Source organism: Indicator indicator, chromosome 9 (genome assembly GCF_027791375.1).
Source record: "Indicator indicator isolate 239-I01 chromosome 9, UM_Iind_1.1, whole genome shotgun sequence".
NCBI classification, from domain to species: domain Eukaryota; kingdom Metazoa; phylum Chordata; class Aves; order Piciformes; family Indicatoridae; genus Indicator; species Indicator indicator.
In genome coordinates this window covers 35,243,655-35,265,841 of record NC_072018.1, presented here as the reverse complement: position 1 = coordinate 35,265,841, position 22,187 = coordinate 35,243,655, and the positions used below count along the sequence as shown (strand labels likewise).

The 22,187-nt window shown below is 48.7% G+C and overlaps 2 protein-coding genes across 2 annotated transcripts; both read right to left on the bottom strand.

Annotated features, from left to right (window-relative positions):
* Window positions 1–972: 972 nt before the first annotated feature.
* Window positions 973–8,971, bottom strand: GZF1 (GDNF inducible zinc finger protein 1). Its single transcript, XM_054383630.1, has 5 exons — window positions 7,620–8,971; window positions 6,379–6,473; window positions 4,922–5,089; window positions 2,570–2,727; window positions 973–1,550 (listed from the first exon to the last, which is right to left on the bottom strand). Exons 1-5 carry the CDS (start codon window positions 8,969–8,971, stop codon window positions 1,215–1,217), a joined length of 2,109 nt encoding a protein of 702 aa, XP_054239605.1. The 3' UTR covers window positions 973–1,214.
* A 4,148-nt stretch (window positions 8,972–13,119) lies between these two features.
* LOC128968805 (GDNF-inducible zinc finger protein 1-like) lies at window positions 13,120–21,911 on the bottom strand. Its single transcript, XM_054383387.1, has 6 exons — window positions 20,602–21,911; window positions 18,756–19,679; window positions 17,071–17,165; window positions 16,198–16,365; window positions 14,995–15,152; window positions 13,120–13,365 (listed from the first exon to the last, which is right to left on the bottom strand). The coding sequence occupies exons 1-6, from the start codon at window positions 21,909–21,911 to the stop codon at window positions 13,120–13,122; spliced, it is 2,901 nt and encodes a 966-aa protein (XP_054239362.1).
* Window positions 21,912–22,187: the final 276 nt, after the last annotated feature.

The following is a 22,187-nucleotide window of genomic DNA, read 5'->3' as shown; positions in this document are numbered from 1 at the left end:
AAAAACAAAGCACTCCAGTTTATTTATATGACTAAAGATACTTACAGCCCATACAGAAATATTTTTTTTCTTTACGCTTCTGTGACATAAAAGAGTTGAAAATTCACAGCCAGGGAGAAATTCTGCTGCTCACCTGCAACCTGTCCTGACCCTGTTTTTGGGGGGTTTATCATATCAGCTGCCAGGGCACAGCAAGGACCAAGCTGATCTGTGAGGGATAGTGAACCAGGAGCCAAGCAGGGTAACAAGACAGGTGGGAGCAGCTCTTTCCATCACGGAGCCAGGACATGGAGTGGCAAATCTGGGTGGCAACCAGGCTCAAACATCATCCAGTACTCTCCTGAGATGTCCACAATGACACAGGACTCCCATTGGCAAAATCCCCTTGTATTCAGCCAGCTAAATACTTTAACTTTGCCAAGTCATCTCCCAGAAGAGGGATGCACCTCTGGCACTGACATCCCTGAAGGTGTTCAAGGCCAGGTTGTATGAGGCTTTGATCAACCTGGTCTAGTGGAAGGTGTCCCTGCCCACAGCAAGGGGCTGGAACTACATGACCTTTAAGGTTCCTTCCAATCAAAACCATTCTATGAATCTACCCAACACTTCAGGCAGCAGGAACACCACCAACTACATCAGGCTGCCCAGGGACACATCAACTCTGATCTGGAATGTCTTTAGGGATGGGGCCTCAACCACATCTCTGTTCAACCTGTTGCAGTATTTCAGCACTCTCATGGTAAAGAACTTCCTCCTGATGTCCAACCTAAATCTGCCCTGCTCCAGTTCCAAGCCATTGCCCCTCATCCTATCACTCCAAGCCCTTCTAAACAGTCCTTCCCCAGCCTTCCTGTAGGTCCCCTTCAGATATTGAAATGCAGCTCTAAGGTTTCCCTAGAGCCTTCTCTTCTCTAGGATACACAGCCCAAATTCTTTCAGCCTGTCTTTAACAGTTGAGGCTGCCAGTGACCTTCTGGGCTGCAAGTGCCCATTGCTGGCTCATGTCCAGCTTCTCATCCACCAGCACCCCGACTCCTTTTCTGCAGGGCTGCTCTCAATCCTATCAGCTCCCAGCTTGTACTGATAAGGAAGAAATACTGGAAATTCCTTGCTGGAAATGAGTTCTAGAAATCACATCTAGACCTCTTCCTTCTCCTAGCTCCCACCACAGGATGTTGGCATAGGGCTCTACAAAGGGTCTGTAAAGAACCAAATCATTCCATATTGACCAGAGCATGAAGCTGTGGCTGAACAGAGTCAGTCTGAGTGTGCAGCACTGTCAGCTCACTTAGAGTGGTAGCCATGAGGCCTTCCTGTGGCCGTGGTGTCCCATCAGACTTGCAGTCTGTTCCTGTGGCAGAGCTGTCTTCATGCAGGGTGATGACACTCCCTGGGACAATAGCCAAGCCCTGGTAGTGGCCATTCTCTGGGATTTTAGGTGACATATCATACTCTTCATCAGGAAGTTCTGTTTTGTGAGCTTCATCATTCTTAGATGCTCCTTTGACAATGACCAGGAAGGACTTCCAGGGTGTGTTTTTGTCGTGTATCTGAAATAAAGCAGACAAAAACCAGAAGGCTGAAATCATGATGACTGACTGGAACTGGAGAGCTTGGATTCAGCTTATGCCTGATGCTGGTAGAAGGGATCTTCATTTACATCCCACATAACATCCCTCATCTCTGCTCTGGTGAGACAGAATAGAGTTCAGCTTTGGAGTCCTCAGCAGGACCTGTTGGAGCTGGTCCAGAACAGGCCACAAAAATGATCTGAGGGCTGGAATCCCTCTGCTGTGAAGACAGTGTGAGGGTGTTGGGGTTGCTCAGCTGGAGAAGAAAGGCTTTGGGGAAACCTTATCAAGGTCTCTCAGCACTTAAAGGGGCCAAGAAGAAAGATGGAGATAGACCTTTTAGGAGAAGATGTGATGGGACAAGGGGTGATGGTCTGAAATTAAAAGAAATTTAGACTACAGATAAAGTGGAATTTTTTTTTACACTGAGAGTATAAAACAGTGGCCCAGGTCACCCACAGAGGTGGTAGATACCCCATCCCTGGAAGCACTCCAGGTCAGGTTAGACAGAGCTCTGAGCAACCTGCTCTAGTTGTAGGTGTCACTGCTCACTCCAGGGAGGTTGGACCAGATGACCTTTAGAAGTCCTTCCCACCCAAATCATTCCATGACTCTGATTCTGTAGAGGGCAGGGGGGTTGGAACTGGATGATCCTTGAGCTCCCTTCCCACCCTAACAATTCTATGATTCTATGTGGCTCTGAGCAACCTGATGTAGTGCAAGGTGTCCGTGCTCATGGCAGAGGGGTTGGAACTAGATGATCCTTGAGGTCCTTTCCCACCTTAACAACCCTATGAGGCTCTGAGCAACCTGATCCAGTGTGAGGTGTCCCTGCCCGTGGCAGTGGGGTGAGAACCGCATGATGCTTGAGGTCCCTTCCAACCCTAGCAACTCCATGAAACTCCACAAAAACCAGACTGAAGACCCCTTGCAGGCCTGAGAGAGTTACGCCATTGGTAGGAAGGGGGCTGCGGAGCCAGAAGGGGAGAGGATCTCACCGAGGTGTGGCGCCGCAGGGTGGACTTGTCGGTGAAGGTCCTGCCGCAGGCGTTGCACATGAAGGGCTTCTCGCCGGTGTGGATGCGGTGGTGCCGCTGCAGCGCGTTCAGCTGGGTGAACTGCTTCCCGCACTGGTCACAGCAGTACGGACGCTCCCCTGAAACCACAGCAGCACGGGGGCATGCACCAGCCAGCTGAAGCTGCCCCTCTGCTCTGCTCTGCTCCCCCGAGACCCCACCCCGAGAACCGCGCTCAGTTCTGGTGACCCCAGCACAAAGACATGGAGCTGCTGGAGCAGGTCCAGAGGAGGGCCATGAATGTGTATAAATATCTGAGGAGTGGGTGTCAAGTGGGCCAAGCTCTTCTCAGTGGTGCTCAGTAATAAGACAAGAAACAACAGGTTCAAGCTGGAACACTGAAGGTTTTACCTCAAGATGAGGAGAAGTTTCTTTACAGTGAGGGTGATGGAGCACTGGAACAGGCTGCCCAGAGAGGCTGTGGAGCCTCCTTCTCTGGAGGCTTTCAAAACCCAGCTGGATTCATTCCTGTGTGGACTACCCTAAGTGATCCTGCTTTGGCAGAGGGGGTGGACTTGATGATCTCTTTAGGTCCCTTCCAACCTCTAATGTACTGTGATACTGTGATGAAGATGATCAGAGGGCTGAAGAACCTCCCCTATGGGGACAGGCTGAGAGAGTTGGGGCTGTTCAGCCTAGAGTAGAGAAGAGTTTGGGAAGACCTTATAGTGGCCTTCAAGTACCTGAAACAGAGCTTAGAAGAAAGCTGGGGAAGGACTTTTGACAAGGGTTTGAAGTGCTAGGTTGAGAGGGAATGGACTGAAGCTTGAGGAGGGCAGATTGAGACTGGAGATTAGAAAGAAATTCTTTCCAGTGAGAGTGGTGAGACACTGGAACAGGTTGCCCTGGGAGGTCATGGATGTCCTCCCCCATGGAGATCACAGAATCACAGAAACATTCAGGTTGGAAAAGACCCTCAGGATCACCCAGAAGTCCAACCCAGAACCATATCCCCAAGCACCATATCCAAACCACCTTTAAAAACATCCAGGCTTGGGGACTCAACCACTTCCATGGGCAGCACATTCCAATCCCTGACCACTCTTGCCATGAACAAAATGTTTCCTAATGTCCAGTGTAAACCTACCCAGTTGCAGCTTGAGGCCATTTCCTCTTGTTCTATCATGAATTACCTGGGAGAAGTGACCAGCACCAGCATGTTCAGGGCCATGCTGGATGAGGCTTTGAGCAACCTGGGCTAGGGGAAGGTGTCCCTGCCCATGGCAGAGGGGTTGGAACTGGGTGATCTTTAAGGTCCCTTCCAACCCAAACCATTCTATGAATGTGTGAATCTATGTTGGGGTGTTACAGGTGCTGCTCACTGAGGAACCCCAGGTAACTCCTCTGCTTCATGAAACAATGAGGCACACAGAAGCCTCCAAAGAAAAAAAAAGCCAAGATCTTGGAATTCACACAATTTTGAGAGACCTGAAACAAGCAGTTACTGCAGAAATCTGGGCAGCCACTGAAGCCTCCACATTTTTACAATATATTTTCCACTAGCACCCAAAATCCTGTCCCACAGGAGATGTTTTCCCCATTACAAGGTGAGCATGAACCACAAGGTTCTCTCCGAATACATCACAAACTGCCTTGCTGCAGTCAGTGTACTGAGCACTCCTTGAAACAACCACTTGGCTGAGATGGAATCACTTGGGTTGGAAAAGACCCTTAAGATCATATAACCACAGAATGATAGGGGTTGGAAGGGACCTCTTAAGATCACTGAGTCCAACCCCCCTGCCAAAGCAAGATCACCTAGGACAGGTCACACAGGATGGGTCTTGAAAGTCTCTAGAGAAGGAGACTCCATAACCTCTCTGGGCAGTCTGCTCCAGGGCTCAGTCAGCCTCACAGAAAAGAAGTTTTCCATCATGTTGAGGTGGAGCTTCCTGTGTTCCAGTTTGTATCCATTGACCCTTGTCCTATCACAGGACATCCCTGAAAAGAACCTGGCACCATTTCTTGACACCCACCCCCCAGGTACTTATTACATCTCCTCCCAATCTTCTCTTTTCCAAGTTAAATAGCCCCAGGTCTCTCAGCCTTTCCTCCTCAGGCAGATGTTCCAGTCCCTTCATCATCCTCACAGCCCTCCCAGCACAGCACAGCACAGCCAGGTCACCACTACACCACATCCCTCAGCACCACATCTGCACATAACCACAGAATCAATCCCCAAAAGAGACACCCACTGGAGAAATCCCTTGTTTGCATAAATGCAGCTGTGAGATCCACAGCTTTCCAATCATGAAACACAAAAGCACCTCCAACCTGTGTGGACTTTTATGTGCTGGTAAAGGGAGTTCCTCTGTGCAAATGTTCTGAAGCAAACTTCACATTTGAAGGGTTTGGATCCAGTGTGGATTCTGTTGTGGTGTTTCAGATACTCCTTAGAAGCAAAGCTCTTCCCACAGGTTTCACACATAAAAGGTCTTTCCCCTGCAGCAAAGGTGAGGAGAAGAGGAGAAAAATTAACATCACATGAATAGAATCAGAAAATGCACTGGTTTGGAAGGGACCTTTACAGCTCGTCTAGTCCAACCCTCCTGCAGTAAGCAGGGACACCCCAATCAGGTTTTGCTCAGAGCCCTACTAAGCCTGACCTTGATTGGCTCCAGGGATGAGGCCTGCAGTACCCTCACAGTAAAGAACTTCTTCCTAATGTCTTACCTAAATCTATCCTTCTCTAGTTCCAAACCACTGTCTCTTGTCTTATCACAACCAGCCCTTGTAAAACATCCCTCCCCAGCTATCATGTAGGCCCCCTTTAGGTCCTGGAAGGCTGCTCTAAGGTCTTCCCAGAGCCTCCTCTTCTCCAGGCTGAACAACCCAAACTCCCTCAGTCTGTCACCATAGGGGAGGTTCTCCACTCTGATTGTTTTTGTGGTCCTCTGCAAATCCAGACCACTGCTGTGTACAGTGAAAGGCCTCCAGGGGTAATCAGGCAATTTTAGTAAGACACAGGTCAAATAGTGTTCTTTCATTGTCATTTTGATGTGGGTTTTTTTGCCATCCACATTAGGGACAAGTCAGTGCAAGAAGGCAGCAGGTCAATGAAGAGATGTAAAAACGCAACACAGCTCCAAGGTGGTATAAAAGGTCACCTCCAAACACCAGTTTACAGCCTGGACAGAATCAGAGAATCATTTTGGTTGGAAAAGACCTTTAAATATCATCCAACCATTACCTAATCCTGCCAAGTCTGGTGCCAAACCCTTGTCCCTTAGCACCATGTCCAGGGACAGCAATACCACCACCTCCCTGGCCAGCCTGTTCCAGTCCTGAAAACCCTTTCAGTGAAAAAGTTTCTTCTATTATCCAACCTAAACCTGGCTACTGAAGATCATGCAAAGCAGCCTGTTCCTGGATCCCAGACAGCTGGGATCTCCACAGATTCATAGAATAGTTTGGGTTGGAAGGGACCTTAAAGATCATCTAGCTCCCCCTCCTGCCATGGGGCTAGGACACCTTCCACTAGACCAGATTGCTCAAGGCCTCATCCAACCTGGCCTTTCATCAACTCTTTACTCCTTACATTTACTCTTCCCCGCTCTCTGCCTACCCACCTAAAGGAGCCTTTCTCAGTACAACTGTCTAGGAAGGAGAACATCTGATATTATAATTCACACCAAACACCACAAAAATCACTTTCTGGTTGTAAAGAAGATCTCCTGGTTGCAGAGCAGGGTCTCCTCCTCTGGGCAGCACATGCCAAGAGCCAGCCTTACCTGTGTGACAGCGTTTGTGATACACGAGCATGTGATTCTGAGTGAACCTGGCACCACACTCATCACAGACAAAAGGTTTTTCACCAGTGTGGATTCTGCAATGAGAAAGCAGCATTAGAGCACCCAGGAATCTCCCTGTCCTTTGCAGCACAACACAGGTTGTCTTTACTCTGGCTGCTCACAGGTCACTATCCGTGCAAGAATTCAGTGCCCCTAAAAAGACAGAAAAGGCAGTTGAGAGCATTACTGCTGCCTAAACCAGTATCCCAGTTTAAATTCCAGCTGGAATCCTGAGCCCACACAGAGCTTCAGGGACTCTTCTGAAGATTGCTGCAGGAGCACAGCCAACACAGGCCAGCTTTCATGGCAGTACATCAACAGAAGGAGCAGAGATGTCAAAACACATACAGAAAGATGAGCAACTCTCACCACAGACTGGCATGACACACTGGTTAGGACAGCACTGAGCTTCCAGCATACACAACCTGGTGGAACAGTCAGTGGTACACAACAGAGGAGAATCTCATGCCAAAAAATAATAGGAGAATGATAAAGGCAGAGCAAAGCTGTCAATAGCTAGAATTTTTTGCCTTGATAAAGACCTCTTGCCCATGAACCTTCAGGATGGTGCATTTGGGTCTCACCACAACTGATTCCATCAGCTCTGTGTGGGTATCTTCAGAGCTTCACTCACCTCCAGCGCTGTGTCAGCCTGTTTGTAGTCACACAGCAGCTGTTTTCTATGCTTAGCACCCAAATCTGCTGTTCCCCAAGTTAATAAATGGACAAATCTTATTATTTTCACACTTACTGCAAAACGTTTCCAAATCGATTACTGAGAAGCATCAAATGAGCTGAAATAATTACAGCCCTAATCCTGCAAAGAATTCAGCATGGGGGAAGTTGTTTTTCTCATGTGGGACATCCCATGGACTCTTTACCAGGGCTGCCCTCATGGGTAAAGTTGTCTGTGCCCTTCAGCTGCAACACCCACACGCCTCCACTTTGCCTTAAAGAAAATGACAGCAACCCCCTGAACCTGAAAAGCAGGGGGAAAAAAACCCAAACCAACCAAGCTGAGAAAAAGGGGAAAAAAAAAAAAAAAAAAAAAAAAGGAAATATGGACACTTTCTGGTCAGGTGCATTTTACATCCCCACTTCACTTGAAGGCTCAAGGTGTGTTTCAGAGGACTCTGCTTCTCCCCCCAGAATCTAACAAGGCCACTTAAGTCCGTTCATACCTCATGTGTGTCTTAAGTGCAGAAGGCTGAGAAAACTTAGCCTCACACTCTGTGCACCCATAAGGCTTGTCCCCTGTGTGCGTCCTCTCATGGAGCCTCAAGGCAGTTTTGGAGCTCAACCCCTTTCCACACTGCAGGCAGTGATGACGTTCCCCACCACCCTCATGAACCTGGAGAATGTGCCTCTTGACGTCCTTCTTCCTCTTGAACTTCTTCCTGCAGAACTCGCACGGGAAGTGGCGCTCGCTGCTGTGGACGTGCTGCTGGTGGCTTTTGAGGTTGCAGCGGTTGGCAAAGGTCTGGCCGCAGGTGTCGCAGCGGTGGACGATTTCGGCGGCGATGCCGTGGCTGTGCTTGATGTGCTTGAGGAAGCTCTTCTCGTAGAGGAACTCCTTCTCACACGTGCTGCACTTGAAGTTGCTGTCCCGCCTCTTCTCCTCCTCGGATTTCGGCAGGTGCTCTCCCGACTCGAAGCTGTGTTCTTCGCTCTGGGGTTTGATGCTGTTCTCTGCCTGCTCCTCCTCATCCTCCTCCTCCTCCCCCTCCACATCGCACACCTCTTGCTCTTGAGGGCACTTTTTTTCTTCCACAGCAACCTCTCCATCCTTCTGCTGCTCCCTCAGCCGCCTCATGTATTTCTTCTTGGGGATCTCCACAAACACTTTCCTCCCAGCCAGCCTCCCACTCGCCCTTCTGATTTGGGTGTAAGGAGGCTTTGCCATTTCCTTCTTTCTGTCCGTTTTCTCTTTTGGTTTGGCAGCTGGGATCTCAGGAGACATCTCGCTGCTGGGCCTGCCTGCTGGGGAATCTGGAGGAGCCAAAGGACAATCTGCCTGGTCAGCTTCTGGCACAGCAGCTGCTTTGGATTCCAGTGGAGTACTTGGCTGGGTAGAACTCTCTTCCTCAGAGTTCTGTGATTCAGAGAAGTTCTGCAGCTCCAACAGCACTGACTCAAGCATCTGTTTCTTCAACTGAAAGCAGGCTTCTGAGAGGTCTAAGCACTTCAGCTTGTCAGCTATTTCTAGCATACGCTGTACTCTGTCTTCTTCCACCTCTACCTTAGCAGTGTAGACAAACTCCAGAAACGAAGCAAAATCAGCAACCTGGACCTCGTTCAGGAACACGATGGTCCTGGGGCTGTCCATTTCGCTGTCGTTGAGGAACATCTCCTTGAAAAACTTGCTGGTGGCTGCCAAGACAGCCTTGTGGGCCACAAACTCTGCCCTGACACCTTGGTACTCCACACTGACCGTCACGTCGCAGAGGTGGCCCAGGAGACGCAGCTGATGCATTTCATTCAGCAAGTTGATGGGGGAGGACTTGGATTCCAGCAGCACCGCATTACTTTCCATCTTTCTTCTCTCTGTGAAAAGCTGCAAACAACACAGCTGGTTACATATTTGCCTCCAAAGCTAATTAAACTGTGAGACACCAACAGGAGAGAGACAGAGACCTGCTGGAGGAGGGATGTAAAGATGATCAGAGGACTGGAGCACATCTCCTGTGAAGACAGGCTGAATGAATTTGGGCTGGTCAGCCTGAGGAAGAGAAGGCTCTGGGCCGACCTTCATTATCTGAAGGGGACCTACAGGAAGGCTGGGGAGGGACTGTTTAGAGGAGCTTGTAGTGATGAGGGGCAACGGTTTGAAAGTGGAGCAGGAGAGATTTAGGCTGGACATCCGGAGGAAGCTCTTTAAAATGAGAGGTAAAATACTGGAACAGGTTGCCCAGGGATGTGGTTAAGGCCCTGTCCCTGAAAACATTCAAGATGTGACTTGATGTGTCCCTGGGCAGCCTGCTGTAGTTGGAGGTGTCCCTGCTGACTGCAGGCGCATTGGACAAGATGACCTTTAGGGGCCCCTTCCAACCCAATGTGAATCTGTAAACTCAAAGACTTCAGCACCCAGACTCTTAAGAATGCTTCACTTTAGATTTAAGCACTTGAGATGCCTGAGAACAAAACAGCATTGTGAAAGGTGCAGAGATTTCCAAAAGCATCATATCTAAAGCCACACCATCAGTCAGAGATTTCTCCAAAGTTAACTTAAATTTCGACTGTAATTTTACCTGAAACACTACAGACTATTAGAAGCCATAATGGGGACAAAGCAAACAGAGGAAGATCAAAAGAAATGTTCTCATTAAAGCATGTGGAATGAAGGAATTATTCTCCCTCCTATTCAGGCAGCAAGAGACAGGTAAGATTAAGTTCACTGCCAGACCAAATAAACACTTCCTCAAAGAGGCTTTTGAGATAAGACTTTTAAACAAGACAGGGATAAAATCTGAAATGCTTAACCAACCAAAGCCTAGGAGTCTGCACAACCACATTGTAACTGTGACAAAGGCAAACCTAAGAAAGTATAAAACTTCCTCTTGTCAAAAAGAAAAAAATTCATCACTCAGCCTGACAGCCTCTGAATTCTGAGTGCCCTGCATGAGCTTCGTTGTTTCCACCACCATTTAGGTTATGTCGTATTTCCCAGGAATGTTTGCAGGTGTTCCAAAGCTCTCAAAAGAATGGAATTATTTTGGCTAAAACGTTTGATTCCACAGCAAACAGCATTCCTGTAAACTTTGAAGATGCTCTGAGCAGCACCCCCCTGCAACCTACTTGGTTCCACCATGTTCCCAACTCTGTATCAGCATTGATTCATAGAATGGGTTGGATTGGAAGGGACCTTAAAGATCATCCAGTTCCAATCCCCCTGCCATGGGCAGGGACATCTTCCACTACTTCAGGTTGCTGGCTTTGAACACCTCCAGGAAGGGGGCATGCACAACCTCCCTGGGCACCCTGTTCCAGTGTCTCACCACCCTCACTGGAAAGAATTTCTTCCTAATCTCCAATCTAAATCTGCTCTCCTCAAGCTTCAATCCATTCCCTCTCACCCTTGTAAAAAGTCCCTCCCCAGCTTTCTTGTAGATCCCCTTCAGGTACTGGAAAGTTGCTATAAGGTCTCCTTGGAGCTGTCTTTTCACATCCCACTCATCAATATCCACTTTCTGTGGGATGTTCCAACATGTGTTTTGCCTTTTTCTTCTAGTCACTGTTCTCACAGGAGAGGTGTTCCAGACATCTGATCATCTTCATGGCCTCTTCTGGACCTGCTCCAGCAGTTCAATGGGCATCCTGTGCTGGATGCACCAGAACTGGAAGCAGTAACATAGCATCTACAGAATCAAAAGCCACTGTGGGAACACACTGCCTGCCTGCCTGCCACTGGTTTGGAATGTGTTCAGAGGAAGAGCAGGAATTCAACACAAATGATAAGATGTGCTGTGAAGGCTTTTCATGGCCACTCCTGTGACAAGATACCAACCTGCTAAGTGTGGGGACTGGCAGGACATCTTCAATACAAATATGATACATTCATCTTAAAAAATGATGCCTGAAAATCTGCAGACTGAGCCTGCTTGTTAGGACTGGCCTGTAGAATGATATAAAGAAAAGTAGCCCTTGCATAAGGTCACTCACACACTGCATATGTGCTCCCTTCCAGAGACAAAACCAGTTGAAAAGAGATAAAGAGCCAGCTAGATATAACAGATTGTGGATCCACAAGCTTCTCTGTTCTTCTGCACCAATTCCATACATTAATAAAAGATGTTACTGCTAAAAACCAACCTGCTTCTTTCAGGATGCTCCAGCTACTGCAGGTAAAATGGCACTACAACAGGCACAGTCTGCAGTGCGAAGCAGAAGTTAAAACAACAAACTAAAGCTAAAAAACAAATTCAGGTCAGCACGCTGCAGCAAACACCCAGCCCGACTTTTAGATAACAGGCAAGAGAACCCCACAAAGACCCAGCAGCCACTGTAAGCCATCAGGGGCATTTGGAGACATACGCTGACCCCGGACCAGGCCACCAGGTCCCTTGCGTGGAACGATGCGGCGTCCTCACTGCTCACATGAGGCCAGCCGCCCTCACCCTCAGCGGGCCTCTTCCTCGGCGCCACAGCGGCCCGAAGATGGGCCTGGGGGTCGCCTGCAGCAGACGCGCATATAGAACCCAAAAAACAGGCGGCAGCCCTGAGGGGGAACTGCGGAGAGTCTGCCCGCACCTAGAGCAGGCGATGAGGGAGAGCCCACCCATCTCCCCTCCACAAAGAGATGTACTACAGAAAGCACGTCCCGCCGCCTGCCTACGGCAGGGACAGGGAGGAAAACAGCTCCATGCCGACGGCAGAGAGTCGAGGCCCACAGCGGCCACTTGGCTGTGAGGGGAAATGTAGCGGCCGGTAGCTGCGGGAGGCAGCAAGGCCGCAGTGGGGCCGGGGCCAGCCCCGCCCATAGCTGCGCCATGGCCCCCGCGCCCGGCAGCCCGCGGAAGGCCCCTCCCGAACACGCACTCACCGGGCAGCCCTGCAGCCGGCGCGGGCCCGGCTGCTCCTCACCGTGCACGTTGCGGGCGGCGGCCGGAAGTGCTGCCGGACTTAGCCCCGCCCTCCGCAGGCCCTCACAACAGTCGGGGTTGGCGACCGTGCAGGCGCCGCAGCGGCGCACAGGAAGTGACATAGTTTCCACGCGACCGCTGTTGCCAGGCAACGCGGCCCGGCGCGGTACCGCGCGGACTCACAGACGCACCGAATTGTTTCAGCATCATGGAATTGTCAGGGTTGGAAGGGACCTCAAGGCTCAGCCAGTTCCAACCCCCCTGCCATGGGCAGGGACACCTCACACTACAGCAGGTTGCTCACAGCCACATCCAGCCTGGCTGCAAACACCTCCAGGGATGAGACTTCTAAAGACCTCGTAAGGTCATCAAGTCCAACCATCGACCTAACACTACTGCAGCCATAAGTGATAGTAAATTGCTGCTAATTCTCCTTGGGACGTTTTTATTGTCAGTCCCCTAGGAAAATACAGAAGTAATGCCACGGAATGAAACACAAACTAAGGCTGCACTAAGACAAGTGAAGCAGTTTCCAGAACGAAGACCTAAAACTTGTGTATGCAATGAAATTTAACTGCATTCATTTCCTGCAATGACTAATTCAATACAAATTCTTAGTGAATTTTCACTCTGGGATAAAAGGGAACTTGGGGCCACTAGAATTACACCACTACATTTTTTTCAATGCAGGCAAGTAGCCCTAAAAAAGCAAAAACAACTTGGTAAGCCAAGATTAAGACAAAACAGGTGATGAGTGGTTCTACTTCAAGGATCAAACACCAGTGAAAGCATGTATGGTCATGGCAGACTGTATTCACATAGTTGATTGATAACACATTAAAAATGCTGCCTACTTAATGGCATATAGAGGCCAGGCCCTGGGCTTATTTTTAACCAGTTTGAGTTTCATGCAAATCTATGCAAAATAAGAATATGATGGCCAATTACGGTATGAGCACATCTTTATTAAGAAAAAAAAATAATCAAAGTTAGAAATGGACAGCGAAAGTACCACACCAGCGTCCGTACACAGAAATATGTTTTTTTCCAATAATTTACCCTAATTTGACCAGGAAAGGCAGTTTTCTGGCGGTAAACGATGTCAGAAGTATAAAAGGGAGCGGTCGTTGTCTTCTGAGTTGCTACCGCTAGATGGCGCAGGTTCTACTTTTTCAAGACCACCACTATCTGGTTTATGAAGTTTACCTTGGCCAACCGACGAAATTTCGGGAGCAGCGTCTTCATCCATGTGGGCTTCTGAAAAAGTCTCGATTTTGGACCAGTTATGGTCTTTTTTGGTTGTAAGATCTATTAAGAAACTTCTCCAGTGAGCATTCCGGTCATGAATCTAGAGGAAATAAGAAAAAATATAAGGAAAAAATAATCCTAAGTGAGTTTTTCCCTAACAATGGCTTTCATAAGTGAAGGTTTCATCCAGGGCAAAAAAAATCAGACAGCATCAGGTTAACTCTGATATTGCACTTGTACACAAAAGCCCCATCCCTGAAGTTTTTAAGACCAGGCTGCATGGGGCTCTGGGCAACCTGATCTAGTGTGAGGTGTCCCTACCCATGGCAGGGTGGTTGGAACTGGATGATCCTTGAGGTCCCTTCCTACCCTGGCAATTCTATGATTCTAGGAAAAGCTGAACTTTGAAAAGTAAGAACAAGTCCTGTGGACACAATCCTGAGACACCTGCTGTAGGTGAACCTGCTTTAGCAAGGGGTTGGACTAGATGATCCCCAACCAACCCCTACCGTTCTGTGATTACAATTGGTGAGATGCTGGAACAGGCTGCCCAGGGAGGTGGTGGATGCCCCCCATCTGGAACCTTTCAAAGCCAGGTTAGATGAGTCCTTGAGCAGCCTGGTCTAGTGGAAAGCGTCCCTGACCATGGCAGAGAGGTTGGAACTAGATGATCTTTAAGATCCTTTCCAACCCAAACTATTATATGACTATGAATACAAAGATTTTTTTTTTAAACCACCCTATTACAGCCTCTGTGTAAGAAGTGTAAAAGATGGCAGAAGCAATACAAAATGTGACACCATTCCTTTTTGTAGGAAGAAGATTCAACCAGAATTAGGTATTTTAAATATACCGTTAAGATTAAATTTTACTTTTGAAGGCAGTACAACAAATTAGGAGGTGCCTGGTCTGACAGCCAGCAGTATAAGCTGCTTGGCTGCTGGAATAAAATTCTGCACACTTCAGTAACAAAAAAAAGCTGTCTGTGAAAGGCAAATCCCATTCCAGGGGACACCAACATGCTCTTGTAGCCAAGAAGGCCAATGGTATCCTGGGGTGCACTAAGAAGAGTGTGACCAGCAAGTCAAAGGAGATTCTCCTCCCCCTCTACTCTGCCCTGGTATTGTGTCTTGTTCTGAGCTCCCCATCTCAAGAGGGCAGGGTTCTACTAGAGAGTGTACAATGGAGTCTACAAGCATGATGAAGGGACTGGAACATGTGCCTGATGAAGAAAGGCTTAGAGACTTGGGGCTGTTTAGCCTGGAGAAGAGAAGACTGAGAAGAGATTTTATTAATGTTTGCAAATATCTGAAGGGTAGGTGCCAAGAAGGTGGTACCAGTTTCTTTTTAGGATAAGGGGCAATGGGTACAAACTGGAACCCAGGAAGTTCCCCCTCAGCAAGGAAAAACTTCTTTAGTGAAAGGGTGATGGAGCCCTGGAGCAGGCTGCCCCGAGAGGTTGTGAAGCCTCCTTCTCTAGAGGCATTAAAGACCTGTCTGGATGCGTTCCTGTGTGACCTGCCCTAGGTGATCCTGCTTTGGCAGGGACTCGATGATCTTCAGAGGCCCCTTCCAAGCCCTACCATTCTTTGATCAATCCTCCAACCCTAACATCCACTCTTCCGTGTTTCTTTTTAACAAAGATCAGAAGCTAAGCCCCGGTGTGAACCATCATTAAGGCAGGGAATCTGCTCTCAGGAGCCAAGCGCCTGGCAGAGGAGCAGCGTACCAGGACGTGTCTGCGCAAGGTGGACATGTCGGTGAAGGTCCTCTCGCAGGCTCGGCACTTGTAGGGCTTCTCCCCGGAGTGAATGCGCTGGTGGCGGCGGAGGGCACCCTGCTGGGTGAAGGTTTTCCCGCACTGCTCGCAGAAATAGGGACGGGTGGCTAAACACAGAAGTAACCAACCAGGGGTTAGAAGGCAGCCGCTTCTTCTGGCCTTCATTTCATAGGCTCATAAAGGGCTTTTCCAACTGAAATGATTCCAAGATCATTGAGTCCAAGCATTATCCACCTCATCCACTAGCACCACATCTCTGCCTCTTTGAAACACCTCCAGGGACGGGGATTCAACCACCTCCCTGGGAAGCCTGTGCCAGTCTTTGAGAACCCTTTCAGTCCACAGGTTTCTTCTAATTTCTAAGCTAAACCTCCCCTGGGGCAATTTGAAGGCCATTTCTTCTCATCCTATCACTTGTTACTTGGGAGAACAGACCAACCCCCACCTGGCTACAGCCTCCTTTGAGCAGACAATGATCACTACTGATGAAGTGGTGGATGCAGGAGATACAGTCTTGAGGCCCTGGAGTAAGTGATAAAATGTTTCATTGCTGCAAGGAAAGAGCTTCCTGATCTACAAGGTGAATTAGCAGCAACTCCAACATCTCTCTGCTCCTTCAACAGCATGAAACAGGCCTCAGGCTTTGGAGCAAGAATCATCTGATATGATACAAGATAGTATAACCTGAAAGGAAATTGGAGGAAGGTGGGGGTCAGCCTCTTCTCCACATAATAAGTGGTAGGACAAGAGGAAATTGCCTCAAGCTGCACCATGGGAGGTCTAGGTTGGACATGAGGAACAATTTCTTCCCCAAAAAGGTTGTCATGCAGTTAACTGACTGCCCAGGGCAGTGGTGGACTCACCACCTCCGGAACAGTTTTGAGGATGTGTCGACGTGGTGCCGAGTGACACAGCTTTGTGATGACTTGGCATTAACAGTTGGACTTGATGACCTTAAATGTCTTTTCCAACCTAAACAGTTCCACAGTATCATGCACTGCTGAACATGCCAGGATCAGTATGATCCCTGCTTCTCCTCATCACCTCATTTAAGGAGCTAATGAAAGCAGTGGTTTCACCACCCAAACTGGGAAGTACTTCAAGCTTTCAGCACCATTTATTTTCCCAGCCCCTCCAGGTTTGCTATGTTACCTGCATGGACATTACTGTGCTGGGCCAAGGAAGCTCTCAGTCCAAATGTCTTCCCACAGACCTCACACTTGTAGGGCTTGGCACCCATGTGGCACTGCTTGTGGCACTTCAAGTATTCGTTGGTGGCGAAGTGTTTTCCGCACACATCGCACTTAAAAAGGCGCTCTCCTGGGGGGAGGGAAAAAGACATTCTGAATTCAGACAAACTGCTGGAGTGGGTCCAGAAGAGGCCACCAAGATGATGAGGGGGTCAGAGCACCTCCCCTGTGGGAACATGCTGTAAGAGTTGGGGCTGCTCAGCCTGGAGAAGAGAAGGCTCCGGGGAGACCTTACAGCAGTCTTCCAGCACCTGAACAGGGCCTACAAGAAAGCTAGGAAGGGACATTTCACAAGGGCTTGGTGTGATTAGAGAAGAAATAGATTGAAGCTGGAGGAGGGCAAATTTAGAATGGAGATTAGAAAGAGATTCCTTCCAGTGAGGGTGGTGAGACCCTTGACCAGGCTACCCACGGAGGTTGTGGATGCCCCCTCCCATCCAACCCAAGGCCAGGTTGGATGAGACTGTGAGCAGCTGATCTAATGGAAGGTGTCCCTGTCCAGGACAGGGGAGCTGGAACTAGATAATCTTTAAGGTCCCTTCCAACCCAAACCATTTATGAATCTATGAATTCTTTCAGCAGAATTGTGTATCTCAAAGTTGCCTTTCAAACACTTTTCCATCTCTAGCAGCTCCCTCCTGGTACTTGAAGTCTCTTCTGTGAGTTACAAAAATAAATGGGTGCCTCCTTTGAATCCCACCTCACAATTTTTAGTAGTATGAAGGCAGAAGATGAGAGAAACCAGATGGAAGGAATAGAAACAGTCAGTGCCTACCCGTGTGGGTCCTTTTGTGGCCAGTGAGTTTGCCTTTATTAGCAAAGCAAGCCCCACAGTCTTCACAAATATATGGCTTTTCCCCTGTATGGGACCTAAAGTGAAGCAAAACAGAGGTATTAATAAATCAGCTCTTGCAGTGCATTAAAATGATGTATTGGAGATTATATTTTACAGGCAGCACACTTAATTTTTTAAATGAAATTGAAAAATGCATTCTGCTCACTCAGGAAGGTGTTTGAGATGCTACACTACAGCACTAAAACTCCCATTTAAGATTTATCTTTTCCTCACTCGACACAATCTACCTTTCTTTCACGAGTTACAGCTCCTAATATCAGCATCAGAAGGGAGAAAGCAGGGATGTTGTCAAGCTGCTGCTGTGCTAGAGACTGCAAGTGCATCTAGATTGCCCCTTGGGACACTGTGGGTCACATTCTTGGCTTCCTGCCATCACTCACAGCCTCGAGTCCCCTGCCCTGCAAGTTTTTTTTTGGCAGGGTATTCCCATTTTTAAAACAAAAAGCACTGAGGAAAGTCAAGCAAGGAGTGTTTCAGGACATCTGACTTTAAACTAGCTCAAATCAGAGAAAATCTGAGCCTAGCACTGGGTTTTAACGCTGTCCTGACGTCCCTGATTCCAACCCAAAGGGTGCAATGTGCAAAAAACACAGATAATTTTTGAGTTGTCAGGCAAAATGCTGCAAAGATGAGCCAGACAGTTACCCAATCCAAACCATATGAGTCACCGCTGTGTTGCAGTCACACTGCAGCTCTGCTGCAATTCAGCTGACAGATTACGACAAACTTTCAGATGTTCTTCTGGTCCTGAATCAGAAGACCCCAGAAGGTTTTAAATCCCTGTAAGAACGCTTAAGAGGCTGAAGAAAACTGTCTCCATTGTATGGATCCATGGTTTCTAATAATGTGATTCCTCTTGCCTCTGACAGTTAACCTCTTCCTACAAGCTATCTGCTAGGCTCCCTCTTTGGAGAAAGATGGGAAATTCCATGGAATGATTCACTCTCTCCTGGGAGAGGACGCATATCACACAGGCACCACCAGAGTGTGATTCATCCAGTGCCTACAGAGGGAGCCCAGATAACAAGCCCAGCTTTTGTGGTGAGTACAAGACATGAAATCCCACACTAAACAACTTGTTCAGAGCGATAAAGAGTGAGCAGGGCTCAGCATCTGGGTCTCTGAGGTCCCTGACTAATTCTTCAGCCCATGCTACTGCTCGTCAGTGAAGACCATCTAACGTTGAAGGCTGTCTCAAAGGACAGCTTACAACTTGGGACAGAGCATGTTTCAAAATCCTTATTCTAAGTAATGCAATAAGCAGCTGCAGACAGAGCCTTTACGTAAAAGAATTAATCCTTCTCTCCTCTGGAGACTTTCAAGCCCCATCTGGCTGTGTTCCTGTGTGACCTGTGCTAGATTCTATGGTCCTGCTCTGGCAAGGGGGTTGGACTCGATGACCTTCAGGGGTCCCTTCCAACCCCTAACATCCTGTGATCCTGTAATCACAGGCACCACAGAACAAATGGCATCCCAGTGTTCCTGCTATCAGAACATGCAAGGAGAATGACTCAGAAGTGGGAAATGAGATGGGGAAAAAAAAGTGCTGCAGGGCAGCAGGCACGCAGGGAGCAGGAACGGGAGGATCAATCCCGAGGGCTGACCTGGTGTGGATCTTCAGCTGCGAGGGCTGAGCGAACCTGGAGCGACAAAGGGAGCACTCGTAAGGCTTCTCTCCGGTGTGGGTCCGCATGTGGAACACCAGCGCCGTGCGGGAGCTGAGGATCTTCCCGCAGACGGAGCAGAGCGGCCGCTTCACCCTGCCCTCGTGCTTCCGCACGCAGTGGCTCCGCACGTCGCGCTTCCTCTTGAACGTGGCAGAGCAGAGGCTGCAGGCAAACCGCCTCTCCTCGCTGTGCACGCACGCCCGGTGCTCCTTCCAGCTGTTGTAACTGGCAAAGGACTTGCTGCAGATGTCGCACCGATAGGCTTTGCCAGGCAGGCACTGGTGGACATCGCGGCAGTGGTCCACATACCTCTTCCGTGAGACAAACTGCTCCTGACACTTCTCGCACCTTATGACATAGGCAGGTTTCTTACTCGCACCCCTCTTGTTCACCTTCCTTATTTGAAGCTCTTCTTCCAATCCTCCTTCTTGGTGATCCTTCTCATGAGAGCACTCATCATCCTCATTGTCCTCTTCAGCGCAGACCTCTTCGTTATCTCTACTCTCTTCAAATTCTGAACAGTCTGCTTCATTATGTGCCTCCTCTTTGCCCTTCACACTCATTTCACCTCCATCTTCTTTGCCCCCTTCTTCACTTCTTCTTTCAGTTTCCTTCCATTTCTGTTTTTCTTGCTCATTGCTACAGTCTGCTTTGGGCTCAGATGAACTCCCAGGTCCTTCCTCACATCTCGTGGCCTCTTCGTTCCTCCCATGTTTTTGTCTTTCAGGCTCTGCTGTCACACTCCATGTCTCTCTTTCAGGGTCCTTGTCACAGCTTGTCACGTTTGGTCTATGCACAGGTGAAACCACCATCCAATAGACAGGCAGAAGCTCCCTCTCTTGCCTAGACTCATGGATTTTTCTGTTAAAACAAATAAAAAATAGCACAACTTCAATAGGTTTGTTTCAATTCAAATATGTTTGCCTTGGAGGGAGAGTCATTTCCTTTTAAGCATTCATGAACCACAGGCAAATTCCATGAAGACTTTCAAAGACAATTAAAAGGTCTCAATTTATCAAGGAAGGGGCTTCTCAATTATATTTCTCACCTGACTAGTAACATGGGAGGGACTAGACATTTTCCTCCAAGGCCATGCTGGAAGGATAAGAAATTGTGGACGTAAATCAGGGCAAACACCAATTTAATGGGGTCCTGTGATAGGGCAAGGGGCAATAGATACAAACTGGAACACAGGAAGTTCCACTTCAGCATGAGGAAAAACTTCTTTACTGTGAGGGTGACAGAGCCCTGGCGCAGGCTGCCCAGAGAGGTTGTAGAGTCTCCTTCTCTGGAGACTTTCAAGACTTGTCTGGATGTGCTCCTGTGTGGCCTGCCCTAGGTGATCCTGCTTTGTCAGGGGGCTTGGACTCAATGATCTTCAGAGGTCCCTTCCAACCCTCTCCATTCTGTGATTCTGTTGGACCTTCACTGGTATATCCCTGGTCCCTCTTGAACTAGAGAGCCCAGAACTGGACACAATATTCCAGATGTGGTCTCACCAGGGCAGAGTAGAGGGGGAGAAACTCCACTGTGCTGCTGGCCAAACTCTTCTTAATGCACCCCAGGATACCATTGGCCTTCTTGGCCACAAGGGCACACTGCTGTCCTGTGGATAACTTATTGTCCACCAGGATGCCAAGGTCCTTCTCCTTGGAGCTGCTTTCCAGCACATCAACCCCTAATCTGTACTGGTGCATGCTTCTGATCAGATCCAAGAAATTATGGAACTAAAATAGCAAGGACTTTGGGAAGGCTTTTATCCCAGATGGAGGGAATGCTGTACCTCATATGAGTGTTATAAGCAGACCTCTGAGCAAAGCTGGCAGGGCAGTGCTGGCATTGGTAGGGTTTCTCCCCAGTGTGGGTTCGGATGTGGACCATCAGGCCACACTTAGAACTGATGAGCTTGTCACAGTAGGGGCAGGCCTGAGGATCCCTTTTCTTCTCATGCACCCTGCAGTTGTGCTTATCAATGTCCTTCTGGCTCTTACACCTCTTGTTGCAGAAAAGGCAGAGGAAGCCCTGCTCATCACTGTGAGCAGCAAGGAGATGCTGGTGAAGGTTGTGGTTTGTGGAGAAGAGCTGTTGACAGGTGTTGCAGCAGTACTGGACAGCCAGACTGACGTGGTGCTCAAGCTCCAAGTGGGCCTGGTACTGCTTGATAAGCTGGAAGGATTCGCTGCACTTCTCGCAGGCAATCTGTGGCAGACCTTCGGCCATGCGCTGTGGTGATTTCCTGCGTTCTGTTTGTCTGGCAAATTTGGACATTAAACTCTTTTCATCTTCCCACTGCTCAAGCAGAGTGTTCTTAGTTACTACACAGGCTTCCTCTGACTCCATCTGACATAGGAGAGAACAACTAGTCTCGTTTTCCAGACTAACAAGATCCACACTGAGCCTGGTTCTGGTGGTATCTGTCTTGCTGCACTTGAGCAGCTTTGCTGTCCTGGATTTTGGGGCTGGGAAAGCAGTGTCCTCTTGTTCCAGGCTTGCTGGCTGGCCTTCAATGAGCTCATAGTCAGACAACAACTCGTTATGCTTCTGCCTATCCCAGAGTTTCCTCTGCACAGGTACTGCCACAGCTTGGGAAGAGTTACTCTGTTTGTGGTTCCCCTCTTGCTGGATGTGAGCCCACGGTGCCCCTCCATTTTCGCACAGCTGCCCTTTCAGATGGAGGCTCAAATCCAAACCCTTCCTGCCCTCTGCTTTCACTTCTTCACAAATGTCAAGTAAATCCTTGCATTCAAGTCTTTCAGCTATTTCTTTCATCCGCTGCAGCTTTTCCACTTCAATCTCCACTTCCGCAGTGTAAATGAACTCCAGGAAGGAGGTGAACTCCTCCGTGTAAATATCTTGCAGAGTCACAGTGCAATTCTTGGTGTCCAGCATCTCATTGTGCAGGAAAAGTCCCTTGAAATAGTTGCTGGAAGCTGCCAAGACAGCTTTGTGAACCAGAAATTCCTCCTGGATTCCCAGATGTTGTGTGTGAACGGTCACATCACAGAGGTGACCGAATTGGTACAGAGAATGCAGTGCCCTCAGGAGGTTGGGAGCAGCTACCTTGGATTTCATCCGAATTTTCTTCTTCTCCATCCTGCCAGAAAAACAGACAAATGTTTGAGCACTTGCTCTCCCTTTCTCAGAGTGGTAGAATACTGGAACAGGCTGCCCAGGGATGCAGCTGAGGCTTCGTCCCTGCAGACATTCAAGATCAGACTTGATGTGGCCCTGGGCAGCCTGATCTAATTGAAGGTGTCCCTGCTCACTGCAGGGGTGTTGGGCAAGATAACCTTTGAAGGTCCCTTCCAAACCAATGCAACCTGCGAATCTGAACAGTCTCAATTCTTTCAGCCTGCCTGTGTTTTCAGT